This window comes from Argiope bruennichi, chromosome 2 (genome assembly GCF_947563725.1).
Source record: "Argiope bruennichi chromosome 2, qqArgBrue1.1, whole genome shotgun sequence".
NCBI lineage: Eukaryota > Metazoa > Arthropoda > Arachnida > Araneae > Araneidae > Argiope > Argiope bruennichi.
In genome coordinates, this window is record NC_079152.1 from 64,101,803 (window position 1) to 64,120,744 (window position 18,942).

At 28.0% G+C, this 18,942-nt stretch overlaps 1 protein-coding gene across 3 annotated transcripts in view; it reads left to right on the forward strand.

Annotated features, from left to right (window-relative positions):
- LOC129955939 (5'-AMP-activated protein kinase subunit gamma-1-like) overlaps positions 1 to 18,942 on the forward strand; it is a 509,804-nt gene that overhangs the window by 476,826 nt on the left and 14,036 nt on the right. For all 3 annotated transcript variants that reach the window (XM_056068262.1, XM_056068265.1, XM_056068264.1), the window contains 7 exons: positions 4,131 to 4,182; positions 13,014 to 13,117; positions 16,315 to 16,348; positions 17,399 to 17,446; positions 17,575 to 17,633; positions 17,869 to 17,914; positions 17,996 to 18,047. In XM_056068262.1, coding sequence (XP_055924237.1) covers positions 4,131 to 4,182; positions 13,014 to 13,117; positions 16,315 to 16,348; positions 17,399 to 17,446; positions 17,575 to 17,633; positions 17,869 to 17,914; positions 17,996 to 18,047 — 395 coding nt within the window. The remainder of the gene's footprint in view (positions 1 to 4,130; positions 4,183 to 13,013; positions 13,118 to 16,314; positions 16,349 to 17,398; positions 17,447 to 17,574; positions 17,634 to 17,868; positions 17,915 to 17,995; positions 18,048 to 18,942) is intronic.

The following is an 18,942-nucleotide window of genomic DNA, read 5'->3' on the forward strand; positions in this document are numbered from 1 at the left end:
AATCCGAATGTCACCATGCAAAATTCATCAATGTTTAGTAAATCGAAGTTCTGTTTCTTTTTTTTTTTAATGTATTAAAAATCATTTGCAATTGTTTTTGTTTTTTTAATTGGAAAATTTTGGCTCGCACTTTAAGGAACATATGTGGTTATAAATCGCATTATAGACACGACTGCGTTTTCGTATCCATGTATCATATTATTGAATATCAATATTGAAAAGTTCTTTCAAAGCTTACTAAAAATAAAAGAGAAAGTCGAATCTCTAAACAAAAACATAATATAAAATCTCTTGTCAAGAACATCGTAACATTATGTTTTAGACTTAATTCATTTGTCTTTTTTTTTTTTTTTTTCTTGGCTTGATTTCATCCGCCATTGCATTCCATGCATTATGAATTTACGCTATGCAGTTTACAAAAAGAATACAAGCCGTATAAATGAAGCCAAGTGAATTGAGTAATTCATTTATTTCAATTAGACTCAAGTTCCAAAGAGTTTTTTAATATTAAAATATCAATATTTACAAAAGCACAAATGAAAGATTTGATGAAATAATAAAACTGGTTCAGTATCATTACAAGCTTTGCTACAAATTACATTGATGAAAATTAAAGAAAAACTGAATATTAAATTAATATCATTAAATATTTGATTTTATGAATTTAAAAAGTTATGCAAAAATGGTTTTTGTGTGTTAATGTACTTCGAGGTTAATGAGGATAAATATTTAAATTTCATTTAATTTTTACTGAATTAAAAAAAAATCTAAATCTAAGTGTCAAAGTTCGTTTCTTAGTGAATATCTACTACCCAAAAAATAACTACATACCAAATTTTCAGTCCAAGATGTAAGGATCTTGCCCTGAAAAACAATGTCAATGATTTGTTTAATTATGCAATTTTCAGAAAGTATACCAGTAGAAAAGTATTATATGTTTTTAAAAGATATACAGTTTTATAATTTTCTTTTCTGTATCAAAATTCATGCATCTCTTCTTCGATTATGAAGTATTATCTCACTTCATAATTGTAATTCTTAAGAAAGTAATGCCAAAATGTGACTTGGTTCTCGAGTTCCGACTTCGGAGGCCATGGTTCGCATTTTCAAAGCCCATTTTAGATCTGCTATATAGATAGACAGTAATTAATAATTAAAACTTATGTATTAAATCCGTCGACATCTGGCATCCTCTTGCTTACACAATGTAACGCGAATTTTTGAAGTCTTTATCATTCTTATGTGTCGTCTTCCTCGTCGGATTACGGTTTCATTTTGAATTATGCTCATTCTGAAACAGTTCTTTTCTAACTATATGAAACTGAAATAAACGAAACTAAGAAATTTATACAAATTGTTGAACAGAATTAAATTCAACGTTTTTTAAGATTCTACTAAAAGAGTATTATATATATACACTTTTATATATGACGAATATTTAAATAAAGATGTTATTCCTAAAAATAACTGACTAGAGTTATGTAATTTTAATATTACTGAAAATTACGTTTTTAATGGAATTAATTTTTATAAACAAGTTAAAGGGCATTCCAATGGGAACAGCTTTCTCAAGTGCTTTATCTAATATTTTCCTACATTTCTATGAGGAAAAAAATTAATTAAATATAATTTAATAAACGGGTGGAGGTATATTGATGACCTACTTTTGATAAAAGACAATACTAATATTATTACTAATTTCTATCCAAAAGATTTAATTCTAACAGAAACAAACAAAAAATCTACTACCTTTCTGGATTTAAAAATCGAAATTGCTAATGATAAAACAATAGTTGATATCTACGATAAAAGGGATGGATTCAACTTTAAAATAACAAAACTTTGTAATTATCATTCCAATCTAAACTCTAAAATTTTCAAAAATCTAATTTTCTAACAGTTGAACAGGATCAAAAGGGTATGTAATAATAAAAATTCCTATATTGATTCATCAAATAACTTCATTAAAAATTTAATTAATAATGAATTTCCCAGGAACTACTGTAATGCCAACTTTTTGATTAGACAAGGTATGATTTGGTATTAATCCTTTTCCTAATTTAAAAATAGAACTTTCCTTGCATATTAGATCACTCAATAGATGATGCTGAGACCCTACAATTTTTTTTTTTTTTTTTTTACCTCAAATGTGTTAGCTTACAGGTGTTAAAAGCGGGAATCTCAATCGATAGCTTAAAATTTCTTTGCCTGTGGCTGGTATGTTCTTTCCTTTCTGTTTTCATTACTGATTTTAGTGTTATTATATGGTATTTTTGCTATTATTGTTATTTTTGTTATTGTATTTTGCTTACTAGTGGATGTATTCTTCTAATTTATTGTTTTGTATTTCCTTTCTGTTAAAATGGTATATCTCTTGGGCCTAATATCAGGGGATTTTCGGGTCACGCGGAATCATTATTAGACTATTGTTTTCCTTCACAGAATAAATCCCTTTTTTTGAATCCCTGCCTGAGGGTGACTCTTGAAAAAGTCTTCAGGCTGGATTCTTTTTTATTTGGTTTAATTTGCTTTTCCTATTAACTTGATTTTTATAACTTTTGTCTTTATTCATCTGTGTTTTAGAAATAGCTGCATTTGCGCTCTCTAAATACTATGTTTTTCCTGCTCCTTTTTTGGTTTTAGTTTGAATTAGGAATAAATTTTAGTTGCAGTTCCGAAACTATTTCGTTTCGTTTTCAAAATATTTCTTTTTTTAGATTGGTTATGTATATATATATATATATATATATATATATATATATATATATATATATATATATATATATATATATATATATATAATATTGTATTCAGCATAAATGACTTGTTTGAACGTTTAGATTTCTAATTTTAAAAAAATGATTAATAAATATTCATTGTTTGAAACTATCCTTCAGTGAAGTAGTTATCGTTTGATCTAATTTGTACTTACTATAAGTTCTTGAAACAAAGATAGATATTCAGAAACTTTGAATTTTTATCTTTTTGAAATGCATTTCAAGGCCCATTCTCGTTGACTTTTTTGTTTACCATGCTTTTTGCGACTTTTTTTCTGAAATCGAACATAAATATAAAATAAAGCTTCGAAGAAGAGTAGTTGAAGAAAAACATTATCTCCTACCTCTTTTTGGACATAAATCTTCTCAGCCCCATAAAAAAGAATGTCAACATGGGGGGAGGGAATTTCCCTTGTATTCTTAGATAATAAAATATGTGATTGAATGCGCTATAGTTTGTTATACAAACATTGGCCAAGATTTTTCAGAACGTAGTGGGAAAAAGGAAGTAGTTTAGATGTTTTATTTTCTGATTGAAATGTATGAACTTTATTAAATGAGTCTAATGATGAATTTTATCACTATATTTGATACGAGCGATAAAAGTTATCGATCTCGGCAAGGTTTTTTTAATTTATGACTTAGTATAAAATATAATGAATTTTATTATATAATATATATTCCTAATTTATATCTATGTGTAATTAATATAATTATTTATTTATGAATTATTGACTTAGTTATTGCAAAGTGAGAAAAGGATAGATATTCTGGAAAACTGGATCTGTCAGCAACCCAGAAATTTCTAAATTGAAACCATCCATTTCTTTCTTATAACGCTGAAATCAGTATTTCAGTGGCAAATTATTTATAATTGTACTGTTCCACATGAGCTATAATTATGATATTGTTATTAATTTTTTATATATATTTGTAGTCCCTTTTTCATTCAGGTGATGAAATCTGGTGATAATTTTTTTTAAAAATCATACTTCTGAGAATCCTGCTATCTGTATACTTAAAATGAATCGATATTGGGATTTGAAAATATTTTTGGTGTATTGGTTATAGATGGTATCTCTTGATGGAAATATACTGTAAAATAAACAGAAGAAAATCTAAATTTTAAAATAAATAAACATAAAAAGCAGGTATTATGAAATGCCGAAAAAATAGCTGAATATATTTATTGTTGCATGTGAATTTATTAATAGTAATTCTAGAAAAGATTTTTTTTTTAAATTTCAGTTTATTTAAAGATAAACATTTTTTATTTTTTTATATATATATATTTGTTTCTGTTAATGTCTTCACTTTTTACAGTTTGATTGATTCTAATTACTTCTTTTTCAGCTTCCTCTTCATGCAGATCCTCTTTGTGATAAAATTGATATAGAAGATTTAGGTATGTTTTTCTATTCCCTGTTTTTGTTTAAATATTGCATATAAATATTACGAATGAGTCGAAATTATTTATTTTTTCCGTTGTTTGAATATTCTTAAACTCGTGATTAGTATTTTTATAAATGATTTTAATTCTTGTTTCTCCTCTGATAATTGAATAAAAGTTCATACTTATTTCGAATACAATTAAATTTTTTATGTATTGACTCAAAATTGTTGGTTTAGCGAAGAAAATGCTTCATTTCTGTATGCCTTTTACTTATTTTTTACATAGTTTTCAACGTTGAACTTCTTGTCTGTGCTTTCTTACTGGACTTTGATATTTGTTTGAATGTCAGTACCATTACATTTTTTTTCTCCTGGAGTCGGATGGAAATCTGGAAAATTCTCTAAAGAGAATTTTGTTTTATTACAGAAACCACTTAGAATTAAACTTAGAAATGAGATATCAGACATTGATAAATTTTGAAGTTATTTCTTTATTACAAATGCCCATAAAAATAGCCATTAGATCTCTAGCCTTCGATTATTTCTAGACTTTACAGTTCAGAGACACAAGGAAGAAGGCAAAGCCGTAACAGATTTAGTATTAACCAGGGCGCACCGCATGGAGGCCTGCTACATTACACCCCATAAATTTTGAAGCTGTTATAAAGACTTCGAACAAAAGATTTTTTATCTCATTTTAGGGTGGTTTGAAAGTAGGGACTATTTGATAATCATATTTCCTTCTATTGCGAGAAAGAAATGTTTGACAGCAGGCGATTGAATTAAGATTCTTTTGAAGATTGGAAACGTTCCTGTACAGTTTCTAAATGTAATTTTCAGTTTTTATCCATTTTAAAACTGTTTGTGTGACCAAAGGTATCAAAGCGCATCCTCATTACACGACGAATTTTATTTTGTAAAAAGTGAATTTTTCTTTCTCTACGACTCCAGATTTGGATTACGTATGTTAAAGTATGACGCCGCACTTTACTTTTATAGCAGGACTTTAATCCGTAACGAGATCGTCTGCCATTGAGGAGAATGATTAATCGAACTTTGTTCTAAAATTTATCATCATTGTAAGTGACATGTTTATTAAAAATGAGCTTACTATCTAGTATTTTACTTTTTCCCACGAAAGATCGTCGCAGGAGGTTAGTTCTTTTATTGGTTTATTTGTTGGAATTTCGTTAACAGCAGTTTTTATTGATCTGATTATTTGTATAAGATTTGTAGACTATAATATTTTTTTTAAAAAAAAATACCAACACTTATAATGAAGAAATCATGTTTGGGACTAGGATCTAAAATCTAAAATTGAACTTAAGTGGAATTAAGAACTTTAATGGAAGGGCGCGATGCATTATTTCGACTAAAAGTCATTTGATCCCTTATTATAACTTAATTAACATTATACTAAACGTGCAAATTTATTATTAATAGTGAAATTTAATTATTGAAAAGTAATAAAAAGACAATAAATTTGGATTCGAATATAAATTCCATGGGCCTTAAATATTCAACTTAAATATGAAAATCCTTTCAAAAGGCACCAAAAAAAAAATTTTTTTTTTCAAGACTTTTAAAAGTCCCTTTTCTATTTTTTGGCCTTCATCTTATACATTGAATTTAATTCTTTTATAAATAGTAATATTAGATTCTTCGCAGTCTCTGAGACATGATTAATCAAATAGTCAGTTTAACAACTTTTTTTATGAGTATATAAGAAAAAATAAAAACTTTAGCAAATTGTGGAAAATGTTTTTCAGACTTTTTTATAGGCTAGCTGATAAAGCTGACGGATGAGGGATTTTGCTTACAATAAAAGAATCGAAAGAACAATTATTTATAGCTTAACGCAGTATAATTGATTATTTGAAATATTCTGGGAATTCAAATTGCCGTGAAATCACGAAGAAATAATTGTCTGTAACAGAAGCAGAATAAAATATTTGGTTTATCTTGAAGGTCAAAAGATACTGAAAGAAAAAGACATTCAACACACACACACAAAAAAAAAAGCTTTTTTTTTCTTTTGATGATTGATGATGATTTAAATAAACTAAAAAAAATAAGAAAAAATGTTTTGAAAAATTAGTAGAGATAGTCGATTTGACAAGTTATGTAAAGTATATCTATTAATCGAACAGTTTTCGGCGATCAGTGAAAGAGAAAGAATCAGATTTAGAAAATACCGAGTAAAAATTAAATACATTGTTTATACGTCTTTCCTCTTTTGTGATGACATTTTGTATACTGGTGCCTTTATGTATATTGAAACTTAGTTTTCCGATTCCTGACAAAAAGTTTAATTTTTGTACTGTAATACAACTGTCATGAAGAATGAATATTATTCATTCTTTTATAAAATTGCTCACAATCAATACATTTTACGAAATATCGAGTTGTATATTTTTCATTGTTTTTTTTAATTATTTATAAAGCCAAATCGTGAGTGTTATAGTATTATAGATGGAAATTTCTTGTTTATTTTTGTAGAGAACTTATTAAATTACCATTAATAGAGAACTTATTAATTACCATTAATATTACCTAATAATAATAAATCAAATCATTATAGTGTAAATTGCCTTAAAAGTATTGAAATTATTAACCATAAAGAGCCCTTAAATTTTTATTCGTGAAAAGAGTGGGAACTTGCTAAGCCACTCTGTAATAGCGTAGAAATTAAACTATGTAGAAATCCTCCACAAATTGACAGTAGAATCTGAACTCTAAATATGTAGACAATTTTGTTGCATTTTAATCCGTTAATCGACATGATAGAATTTATTCAATATTGCAGAAGTACAAATTGATGTTATTAGCAGTGATGTTATTATTCAAAATATTTTAAGAGACATCTGAAGTTTATTCAATCAAAAACTGCATTATATTGCATTTGAATTACTTCTTGACATCTCGTCCAAAATGTTTAAAGACGCTAAAATACATTAATATTAAAAAATCAAATTGCAGTTTCCTAATAATATTGTAATGTATAATTTTAATGTACAAATGAAATTTTGGTAAATTTTAGTTCTGAAGCAAGCTGAGAGTTTACAGGAATGTGATTCTTCCATGGTTTTCCGCTTTTCTGAAGAGGGGAAGTGATTTTCACCTTTTTCGTTTATAATATAAATTCGTTTTTGTACTAAAAAAAAAAATCTACAATTTATCAAGAATTTTCTTCAGTGGTGAGAAAATGCAAGTTCCTCCTTTCTCTCTGCACATCCTTTGACTATCTGGAAAAATTGACAACTAATTCATCAAAAAAAATGAGGTCTAAGTCTCAAAAAAGATTTTTTTTCCTACAAAATGAAGCTTCTTATTGTACTAATATAACTGGTGCACTAAAATAAACTACGAAGCTCTAATTAAATAATGCAAATGAAAGACATTAAATTCATGCCAATTAAAGATCTGTAAAAAAAAATTAATACGCCGCAAAAATCTTTGACAATAAGAAATGTATGTTAAATTATCCTAGTGAGGTACATTTACAATAATGTCCTGGCTTACCTCTCATACTGGTTGTCTTATATAATATACACATACATTCTAAATCGCCCTGGCAATATGCTTCTTAAGATGATTTTGGGGAAATAAATATTTTGAAATGAACTGTTTAAAGTTGAACTGTAGTTTTGATAATTTTTTTCTATAGATTAACTATTTAATTTATACTTTTCGCTTGGTTTCCTTCGAGCTTTGTTTTGTGTCACATTTTTGAATTTCCTTTTTTATTTTTTTTTTATTTTTTGCCTTTTGATCAATTAGTTTTACAGTTGAAATCTCTGAGAAAAATGAAATGGAAAAAGGGTTAACAGTTTTTTAAATAAAATTTGAGATAAATGTGGAAAAATAATGCAAATTATTTTGATGCTTCATGGACTTTATAGACTACTGTTTTATAGCTTTGGCTTCAACCAGGCATTTGACAGAATTTTGATTTTTTTTCTTCTTGCAACTGCAATCTGAAAAGGTTCAAAAATATATTAATGCTATAATAGATTATTTTATGGAAACTTAGTGCAGTTGCAGTTGTGCCCGAAATTGTACCAACAGACTGTTTAATGCACTTAGGGACATTATCGATTGCTCCCTCTCCCGTTTCTGAAACTGTTCTGTTTAAAAGCGAAATACTTCATGTAATAATCCACTATTTTTATTTATTTTCTATGTTCAGTTAGAACTTTTTTCTGTATGCGATAAATTATGCGATTTCGTTTTAAAAAATCGACTAATCCTGCCAATGCTTCCTACTTCCTTGCTTATATTGTGTAATAGTGATCCAGGTTTAATTAGATTAGAAATTACACTGGAGATTGCCAGGAATGATCTTCAATAGATTTATTACTGGTGATGGATTTTGGGCGCTATCCAGAATGAAAACAGTCACCACATTGAAAACACGAAACACCCTGCGGTTATTTTTAAAAACCAAGAAAAATGAAACAAAGCAGTATTGCATCAATGTCAAATTATATTGAGCCTTTCTTTGTTTCGATTGTTGGCATATCGTGAGTGTGCACCACATGACATAACTGATGGGTGAAATTTTAGCTAAGTTCAATGCATACGGGACTCAGAAAACAAAACCAAATATTTTATAAAGTAATTTTATTATTAATTAAAACGAACTTAAGAATCATTACTGTAACTTCAACTAAAGACATAAGCCAGATAAAGCTAAAAAAATTGAATGAACGAAATCCACACCCTATTAGCATGGAATGCCCCTCAACATCGTTACATTATCTTCACAATATTGTCTTACATTTAGAATATCGAACAATATATCGTGGAGATGTCTTACATTATCTTGGGCTAATAAGGAACTAAAAGTTAACTACAGAAATTCATGAGACACGCTTAAATACCATACCCATGCATGACTTCATGACCAATAAAAAAGCTTAATGTATAAATCATGAAGTCATGCGCACCGACTGTACACAAAGAAAAGAAAAAAATTGTATGAATGTATTTATCTTAATTTTCAACAATAACCATCATCAAAAAGTACTTGCTAAGAAATTGTGGGTCGCTTTCAGTATTGTGCGCACGGCTAGACATGCAAGTGTCAGGTTGTTGGTACTGTCTGTCCACGACAAGAACACTGCTAGACAATCGTCTATGTTTACGGCGGGCGTTATAGAAACAGGTTTCGTTAGGGACGATCCATTTTGAATGGGTGGAATCGGACAGAATTCTGGGTGGGTATTCTTTTTCTTGGCATCAATGAAAGCGATAAAAGAAAACCTGTTGCTCATTCGTCTTCTCGCTTTAGTCGCAGTGGCACGTATCTTTATATTCGATTAGCTTACTTCTTTTATATTTTATTAATCTTTTCTTTGGTTAATATTGATTTTACAAAGCTTATCTTGAATTAATTAAGTAGAGACAGTGGAATTGGATCAGGAAGTAATAGAATATTTTAGAATGAAGTTACTATGGGCTAAATTAAGATAAAACCTTGGAAATTAATCAAATTGAAATTAGAGTTTAATATATATATATATATATATATATATATATATATATATATATATATATATATTATACTTTTATAGCTTTTTCTGGATCAAAAACTTTTATTTAATGTGATAAACTGAAATTTAATAAAATAATTGTCATAAATTAGAATTTAACTTTTTAACATAAATAAGATCACCTTTTGAATTGATCGATATATGGAACTAGGAAATATAGAAATCCATTTCAGATCATATTTATAAAAAATGAACAATTGGAACTTTTAAAGCAAATTATACTCAGCTGTTTGTATGAGTAAAATTAATTGATTATTGATTTTGATTTTTTTATTTGAAAAGTGTATTGAAAATTTATTAAAAAAAAAGTTCTTGCAGGGAACTTTGAATTTCATTATTTTTTAAAGAAGTATACTTTACAATTCAGTATTTTATTTTCATAGAAATTATTGAATAATTTCTTTAAATCAGCAGGTATAATTAATTCAGTTATCTCCTATCACAATCATTGTTAAGATTTAAAAAAAAAAAAAAAAAAACGTTGTTTTAACCTTTTGCTTTTAGTGTTAAATAATAATTATGAGAAATTGTATTTATGGTTTTTAAAGAAAAAAGATTTACTTTGAAATTAAAAATAGTGATTCTATTATGCTATATGAAAATGTTTAGAGATTAAAACGATTTAATTTCTTTTCTGGAATTGAATGAGTATATGCAATTGTTAAGAAGTAATTCTATTAATTTTGTATTGCGAAATATTATTCAGCTATATAATGGCATGAAGAAAATATTATATTATAGGTAGCGTATTATTTTTTTTTTCAATAAAATAAAGAAAAATAGTCATTTATTCAGGCTTGTTTTCTCGCCTCCCTGTTGATTCAATAGCTTTCCTTCTTAACTATGATTCCAAGAATCTAAAAATTTATGCACGTTAATTTGAGTTAGAAGGATTAAAGTATTTAACGAGATTCCTTTCTACTCAGGTGCGCTGATTGTGATAATAAAACGGTAGCAGATAAGTATTCTCAAACGGCATTGATGGGCTTTGAATAGAAATGTGAAGAACATTGGGAGTGAAGAATTTTCAACCCGAAATGATAAAATGCATGCAGGAATTTGGATCCTTTATTGCATCGAGCTCATGACTACTGATATGCATTGAAAGGAAAAGTTCATTTATCACTCTATTATTTAAATTGACAATTCGTGAAAAAAAATTTTCTTTGAAATAATTGTATTTCTTTTTCAAGCCGGGGGAAATTAATAAATGGTAATCTGGAATACAAAAATAAACTTTTACCGCGTTTTTCGTAGAATAATGTAAAGCGATGTTAGGCTTATTTAGTTGGGTTCCTTTAAGTCCGTTACATCTGGCACGTGCATGAATGAACACTTGAATTATCTTCAAATTCAGAATATTTTTACATTTAAACTTTGCGAAATTAATTATGCTGTAAAAAGCTTGTGCATATTGAAAATAAGTTACAAATCAAAGTTTGATTTTTAAAAATCGGAAAATTGATAGTATGGTAATTGTTAATTTAATGTCTCGGGAAATAGCATATACATCAGAAAAATAAATAAATATAAATTTGGAAAGGTTTCAAGCATATTTAACAATGGACATTTTACTTTATAACAGAATAAAAGCAACCTTTTATGTTAAATTAGACAGATTACCTCGCGTTTGCTGAGGAGAATTTGATATTAATAACTTATATAAATTTAAAACAAATGAAATGAAGACGATTAATGTTTTGTCATGCATGATTTTACTTCTTAATTATTTTTTTTTCTTCTTGTGCAATCGTTAGACATAAAATAATTATTCAGTTTTTCTATTTGATTTGTATTGTTCTTTGTATACGTATGACAGGAATATCAGATATTTTCAATATCCTGAGCATGCAAATGATTTTCAGCTTAGTGAATTACTTTTTTAATTTGTTTTCAAGAATTAAATGCAATAATACCGAATATCGCCAATTTCGCTCTAAACGTGCCAACATAAGAAACTGGAATGAATTTCTACCTCTGTGAAATGAACTCTTCCTACAGTAACCTGTTTCTATAACGCCCGCCATAAACATAGACGATTGTCTAGCAGAGTTCTTGTCGTGGACAGACAGTAACACACCAGCATATTTTGTCGCAATAACACACCAGTATATTTTTTATATTTCATGAAGGCAGTTTCCTGACCAAATATATCATACCTGGGATTCGTCAAGATTGAGCGTGATTTTTTAAAGCAAATTTGAAAATGCCCCTAAAAGCAACCAGATTCCAGCCCAGAGGAGTTGCCATGCAGAATGCGACGGATCTACAGAAATAGATAAATAAACAACTGCTTAAAGGCCCCGCAACTTCGGAAGGACCCCAAAACCTCCAGACTTTTTGGAGTATTTTCAGGGCAATTTAATTTTGTACTCTTATTGAGTTTACGATCCTTATTCTTAAGCTCATTGAAGTGAAAATCAAGTATCGTTTAAATTTTGGGACATGATTGTAACACCGTTCCTAATTAAATTTTATAAATCTTCTATTATGTTAGTTTGTAATTCCTAAAATGCTATTTTTATTTTAAATTTTCGATCGTATATTTAAATAGAATTTAAATGGTTTTAGAACGTTTTATCTTTTGCAGTTTTTTTATAATAAAATTATTTTTTTTTCATTTATTTCCGTATGATATATTGAAATCAAAACTCTTGAAAGTGATCTTTAAATATTTTACCATTTCAATTAGTGGAAATGTACTATTTAAATCTGATTCAAAATTCAAATAAAAAAAAATTTCTAACTTTGGGAGCTGGGTGTGGGGGGGGGGACTCGAGATTTCCATCGTCTAAGAATCCCTAGAGGGCTTAATCTGGCCCTGTGGATCAGTTACGAGCCAACTAAAGAGAAATGTTCCTGCCATTGGCAGATCTTTTTGGAGAAGATATGTCAGGCCAATACGTTTATTTTGAAGGAAATTATAGCAAGATTAGCGTTTCTAAATGAGTATTTTTTTATGAATAAAAGTGGGATATTTTTAGAAAGTATTCGTGTATCGATGATATTGATCTTCGTGCTGACATGCATGCGTTTCTTTTTATAATTTTAGATTTTTAGTTCGGATTGGTGTCATTTTTTAAGTATCAGAATTTTTTCACTTATTCACTGAAGTTTTGTATCTTTTTAGATTTATAATCTTGCGATATTTACCACAAAATTAATATTTTGAAAGGGAAACAACTGGCTTCTAATATTGAATTTGATTGCTACAATTTATGTGTTATTTTAAAAAATATATATGTAATATATTTACAGATTTTCTTTTATTAAATTATTTTTTTTCTAGGGGAAGACGAAAATTTAGTATTTGTTAAATTTTTTAAGTGCTATCGCTGTTATGACTTGATTCCTGTTAGTGCCAAACTTGTCGTGTTCGATACACAGCTGCTGGTAAGTTGTTCCACATTTCTACAAAACAGTAAAATTATCAACATTAAATGATGTGGGTTGTATTTTTGTTTACAGATATTTTTATCTTGCCGTATAATGAGAAATTATATTGCACTTTTAAAATTTTGTATTTAACAGGTTGTGTTTTAATACAAGATAAAAGGAAACTTTTTCTGTGATATAAGCTAATGTTGATATATGAATAGCCTATGTTGATATGGAAATTATAATATCGCTTTCCAATTAACAATCGCGTTTACTTATCATGAACATTCTTTCAATGTTATGTCAGAGCATCAGTCACTGCGCATTCTCTAGTTTATACTATTTTTGAATGACGCCATGAATTGGCATTGCTATACAGTTACAAATATTGGGCTTGTGATTGCTGTAGAATATCTCTTATCTGACAATAGGGAGGACTAGTAGTAGTCGAATAAGAGATATTTCCAGATAATTGAATAGACGTTTGTAGAATTTTCTTAGACAGTTTTGTTGTCGTTGATATAACATGGCCGATCAACTGGAAGCTTACCTTCTGCATCATGATATTTGTATTTGCTGAGAAGGAATAAAATATAAAACAAAGTGGAGCTCAGAGAAATAACAAGATCATAATGGTTACAAATAGAAGGTTACAATAACGAGGTTAAAAATTATTGTTTTGAACTTCTCGCATCTTTTCCTTACTTCTCGTTATTGATAGGTCTTCAGTGGCATGTTATGAGACCCAGCCAGATCTAGGAAATGAATAAAATTATCATCTCGTAATAGACTCGCTTGATAGCATGCAATTCTTACATTTACCGCTTACTCCTTAGAGCCAAGCTATAGAAATTGCTGCATACGAAGTCCGTTGGACATATCTTGCTATTTATTGGCTGCAAATAATATCGAAAATCGTACAGATTATTGAAATGTAAGACGCATGTGTATGTTTTTATGTTTCAGAAAACAAAATTTAAAAAAAAATGTTTTTTGATATTGGCATTACTGTATATACATGAAATTTAAGAATTTCTTAGTATTTAAGTGATTTGTAAGATTATCGCTGAATTTTCCAAAGTGTATTGTGAAATTCTGTACAACATGGAGTATACATTGAACATTGATCGACGATTTTTATAGAAGTTTGCAGTTCTTTGTTTGTTTCCGTCCATCTAACTTTATAAGTCTACATTTTCATCCTTTCTTTCCTCCTGTTCCCTTTTTTTCTTTCCTAATATTTATTTGTTCTTTTATTTTGTAGTCCACTGTGAGGAAAACTTGGGAACAGAATTATTTACATCCGCTAGACCTATTGCATATTTTATATCAAATTTATCCCTCTCAAAAATTCGTTTTGATTTTACCTGCCTCTTAATTAATTGAATGCCGAATACGAGCTATTTTACTTTATTATTTTTACTAATATAAACATTGAAATATTTTTTTTTAATCTGTTCAAGTCCAGTTTATTTTAAAACCCATGATAATTCTAAGATAAATTCCGAAAGGTATAAATATTTTTTAAGAAGAATTATCGAAAAATCAATAAAGCCATTTTAAAGTCCTTTTTTGTAACTATATATATATGTAATGATATTTTAAACTCTTAATTTAATCAAAATTACTGCACCATCAGTTGACCTTGCCAAGGTGTCAAAGGTCTAAACTATTCAATCGATACGTAGCCGGAAATCCCATGTTATATAAGACTAGTGATCATTTGTTTCGTCCTTTTTCTTACTTCTGCTTTTGTTTCGCGTTGTTGTGGACGTGCTTTGTCCACGTCTCTGCTTGTAAATAAATTGCTTTCCCGGAATGGATATTAAAATTAATTTTAAAATGTGAAATATCTCTTCAATGTCTTCAAACCTGCATTCTGCTTCAACCAAAATAAGCTTATATATATATATATATATATATATATATATATATATATATATATATATAATCTAAATTAAATCTGAATTCATTTCCAAATTTTTATCTATATTAACTGCATTCTAAAATGTTCACTTATTTCCTAATCCAGTTTTATATATATATATATATAATATCTGAATGCGCTCTGTAAAACTGCTGAATTCAGCAGGCTCTAGCGTTCTGAGTGAAGGGATAAAAATTATTAATGCTTAAAACATTCTTTTAAAGATACCTAAATTTCCTTTCCCTAAGACTGCAGGTTTCAAAGAAATTCCTATCAAAATCTCATAGTAAAAACACTGAAGGGTAAAATTTTGGTCTCTTCTGCACTTGTGTCGCGATGTAAACGGACGTCAGTTATATCATCGCTTCTTGAGCATAATATGGCTCTCATGATGAAATAAATCGAAATTTTAAAATATCAAAAGTTTCTTCTATTCGCCCATGCAACCGCTAGAATGTTTTATTTATAGTATAGTAAGCAAACAATGACATATTTTAAAAAGATGGTACTTCAAAATCTGGTTTATGGATGGTGTGGACCATTTGAAATCGTTAAGAGAAAAGCATATAGATTTCCAGCGCAAAACAAAGAAACGTTCAGTTTAACCGCAGAAGTGAGTTGTAACTATTCTGTAAATAGAACACTGGATGGTTTAAGAGAAATTGGGGGATGGGGGGTGGAATCAGCAATATATTTGTACCTGCCTCATGGCAAATCTATCACTATTTTATGTATTATAGACAAAATGCCAGCTAAAATGTCGTTTTCGTCATGTGATCATGTTTCTTTAGCTCTAATGCAGCTCTAAAACAGACAATAACTCTTAACAAATTTAATAAAAGGAAACTTTACAGTTTGATTTTTACTATTTTACTATTAGTAGATTCCTGAAATTTCTTGTACTCTTTAATGGAACATCTTTTTTATGTGTAGCATTGATAAAATACCATTTTTGTTCGCATTGAGCATTAATTTTTTAGTTTTGAAAGGAATCAAATATCTAAAATGTGAATGGGTAATCTTTATAGTTTGTATTTTAATTTGCATATGCTGAGGAAATGAACTTTGATACGTACGATATTTAATACTTATTCCTTATTATTTTTTCATTTTTAATCTGATTTGATAATTTTTTTCTCTGATTTAATTCCTTTTAGATATTTGATCCCTTTCTTAAAATGTGTACTTTTTAAACAGATGTGTAATAAATAAAAATAAGCGAAATTTGTATTATTTTGTAATGGACATATCCAGTATTCTAATTTTATTCTTTATTTCCATTTAGGTGAAGAAGGCGTTTTTTGCTTTAGTTCATAATGGTAAGATCTGTTTATTTAAAATGCCTGCTTTTCGCAGTAATTTCTTTTAGCATTTCTTAAGCTTAAATATGTTGCAATATAAGACGAAAATGTTTTTTTAAATTCCATTTTCCCCAAGAAAAATTATATCATTAAATCTGGATTCTGAATTATGGATTTAATGCAATGAAACAGATGGCTTATGGAGAACCTTTGTAACGTAAATTCCTTTAACCTCCCTTCTCGTCCCAAAAAGCGCAAGTACTATATTATTGTCACGGAGATGCAAAAAATAACAAGTCACAAAGTAAAACGATATCAAGTTTATTCGCTTTAAGCCACTCCTAACAAGCACGCCAAGAAAAATGATCCCACTGCTTGCGGAATCCCAAATTTATATCTTCACAGAATAATCAGGAATTATATATACGTTTATAGAAAGTTCTAGAAGCTTCGATTACATTAACAAATGAATAACAATAAATTTAAATTAAAGTTCAACCTTAAATGTAATATCGCATGGCTGAGATTTGAACCGCGGACTTCGCGCTTCGCAAGCTCATACTTTACCTCTCAGCCACGTTAACTATGCACAGATTTTCCTTTTTGCAATAATATACTATAATAAAAATACTACTAATAAAAAAATATGAAAAATTTTAAATTTCTTAACAAATCATTTTAATCCTGAATATCTGAATTTAAATATCCTTAATATTCTGATATATTTTGGAATATCTGAATATTTCCCTTTTATGATGTGTGCTGAATATTTCCCTTTTATGATGTTTCCTCCTTGTGTTTAACTATCAGAAATAGATGTGCGTAGTGTTCCCCATTCTTTTCTAACAAATATGCAAAGTAGTTCTCATTTATTAAATCTTTAACATTTGTACTGTTGAATTTTTCGCGTCCCAATAAATTTAATTCTTACTTTTCTTCCTATATTATATGCTCGTAAAGAAACTCAAGCAAATATGTTGAGTCTACATTGATTGATTGATTGATTATACATTGATTATTTGATTTATTATCGATTGTCATAACTACAACGTAATTTTTTTTAATTAGGTGTTCGTGCTGCTCCTCTGTGGGACTCGGCTACACAGTCTTTTGTAGGTAAGAAACATAATTTCTTATTTATGCATTATTTTTGTAGATATCTGTTTTTCGAAAAGATGACAATTAATGTTCTCCTTTTTGTGAATTTATTTAAATTTATGTGAAAATTGCATTTATTCTTACAGGCATGCTCACAATTACAGATTTCATTAATATACTTAGGACGTATTATAAATCACCTTTTGTAAGTAACTTTCTTGAGTAATTTTTGTTTGCAGTGTTTGAAAAAAAAAGATGTTATTGTTTTTCCCGCTTTAGTGTGTAGCAATATAATCAAATTAGTAATATTATTTTTAAACTTTTTTAGATTGGTTGTTAATGAAATATTATATTTTTAATGTTGAATAGAAAAATACTTTTATTATGCGGAAATATCATTTCTTATACTTGGAAAATAATTCTCTTATTGATATTAATAGGTTCAAATGGAAGAACTTGAGGAGCATAAATTAGAAACATGGCGAAGTAAGTAGGTCAAATTTTGCTTTGATTTCTCTTTTGCTTTGAAATTTTTTTATACCCATTTCAAATTGTCTTTTTTTGTAGATGTTTTGAAAGAAAGAAGCAGACCATTAGTTTCCATTAGCCCAGATGCTAGGTAATCTATTAAAAAATCTGTATATTTTACTTTAAAAATAGTTTATTATTCATTTTTTTTATTTGTTGTAAGCATTATTTGCTTGAAATATTTCATTGTTGATTATCAAATTAATAATTAAAATCTCTGGCATTTCAACTATTTATACACTGTTGTAATACATTGAGAAATTTAAACCTCTTATAGCTTGGGACAATTTTTTTTTCAAAAAAAATAAAAATAAATAAATGTTTTACTTTTTTTTTTTTTGTTGATATTATTAGCCATACATTATTAAAAATATAGCCGATGAAATACAAGTTATTTATATTTAAATATTTATTGTAAAATTTTCGAATTTTATGATTAATAAGAATTTTGTTGTGAAAATTTTTTGGAATAATTTCTAACATTTAATTTAGATATTTTCCATCTAATAACTATAACGATTAATTTTTTTTATTATTATTATTTGATAAATTCTGTGAAATAATTTTTATCTCTGTAGGTACTTGGCTTTTTAGTGTTAAAATATTTATCATAAGCATTTTAATTCATTATGTTTAAATAAATTAAGAGATTAATTGCATATTGCATATTAGACCCTTTGATGAATATTGAAAATGTGATAACAGTTAATATTATTATTCGTTTTATATTATCAGAAGCCTTTAGTTCCGAAACAATAAATTCAGATGTACATAAAAATATTCGTGTTGCGCGATCACTGCATCGTTCAAAGTTGTCGGTTTGAAGTAGAAAATTTTCGAATCCATGGTTTTCAACATGCACTAATGGTTGAATTTCGTGGATTTTCTTGTTGCACTTCTAAGGAAAAATCTGAGTTATTCTTTCTCACAGGATATCCTTCATTCTTTTTGTCTAGACTGGATTGATTTAAACCGACAGTTATGCT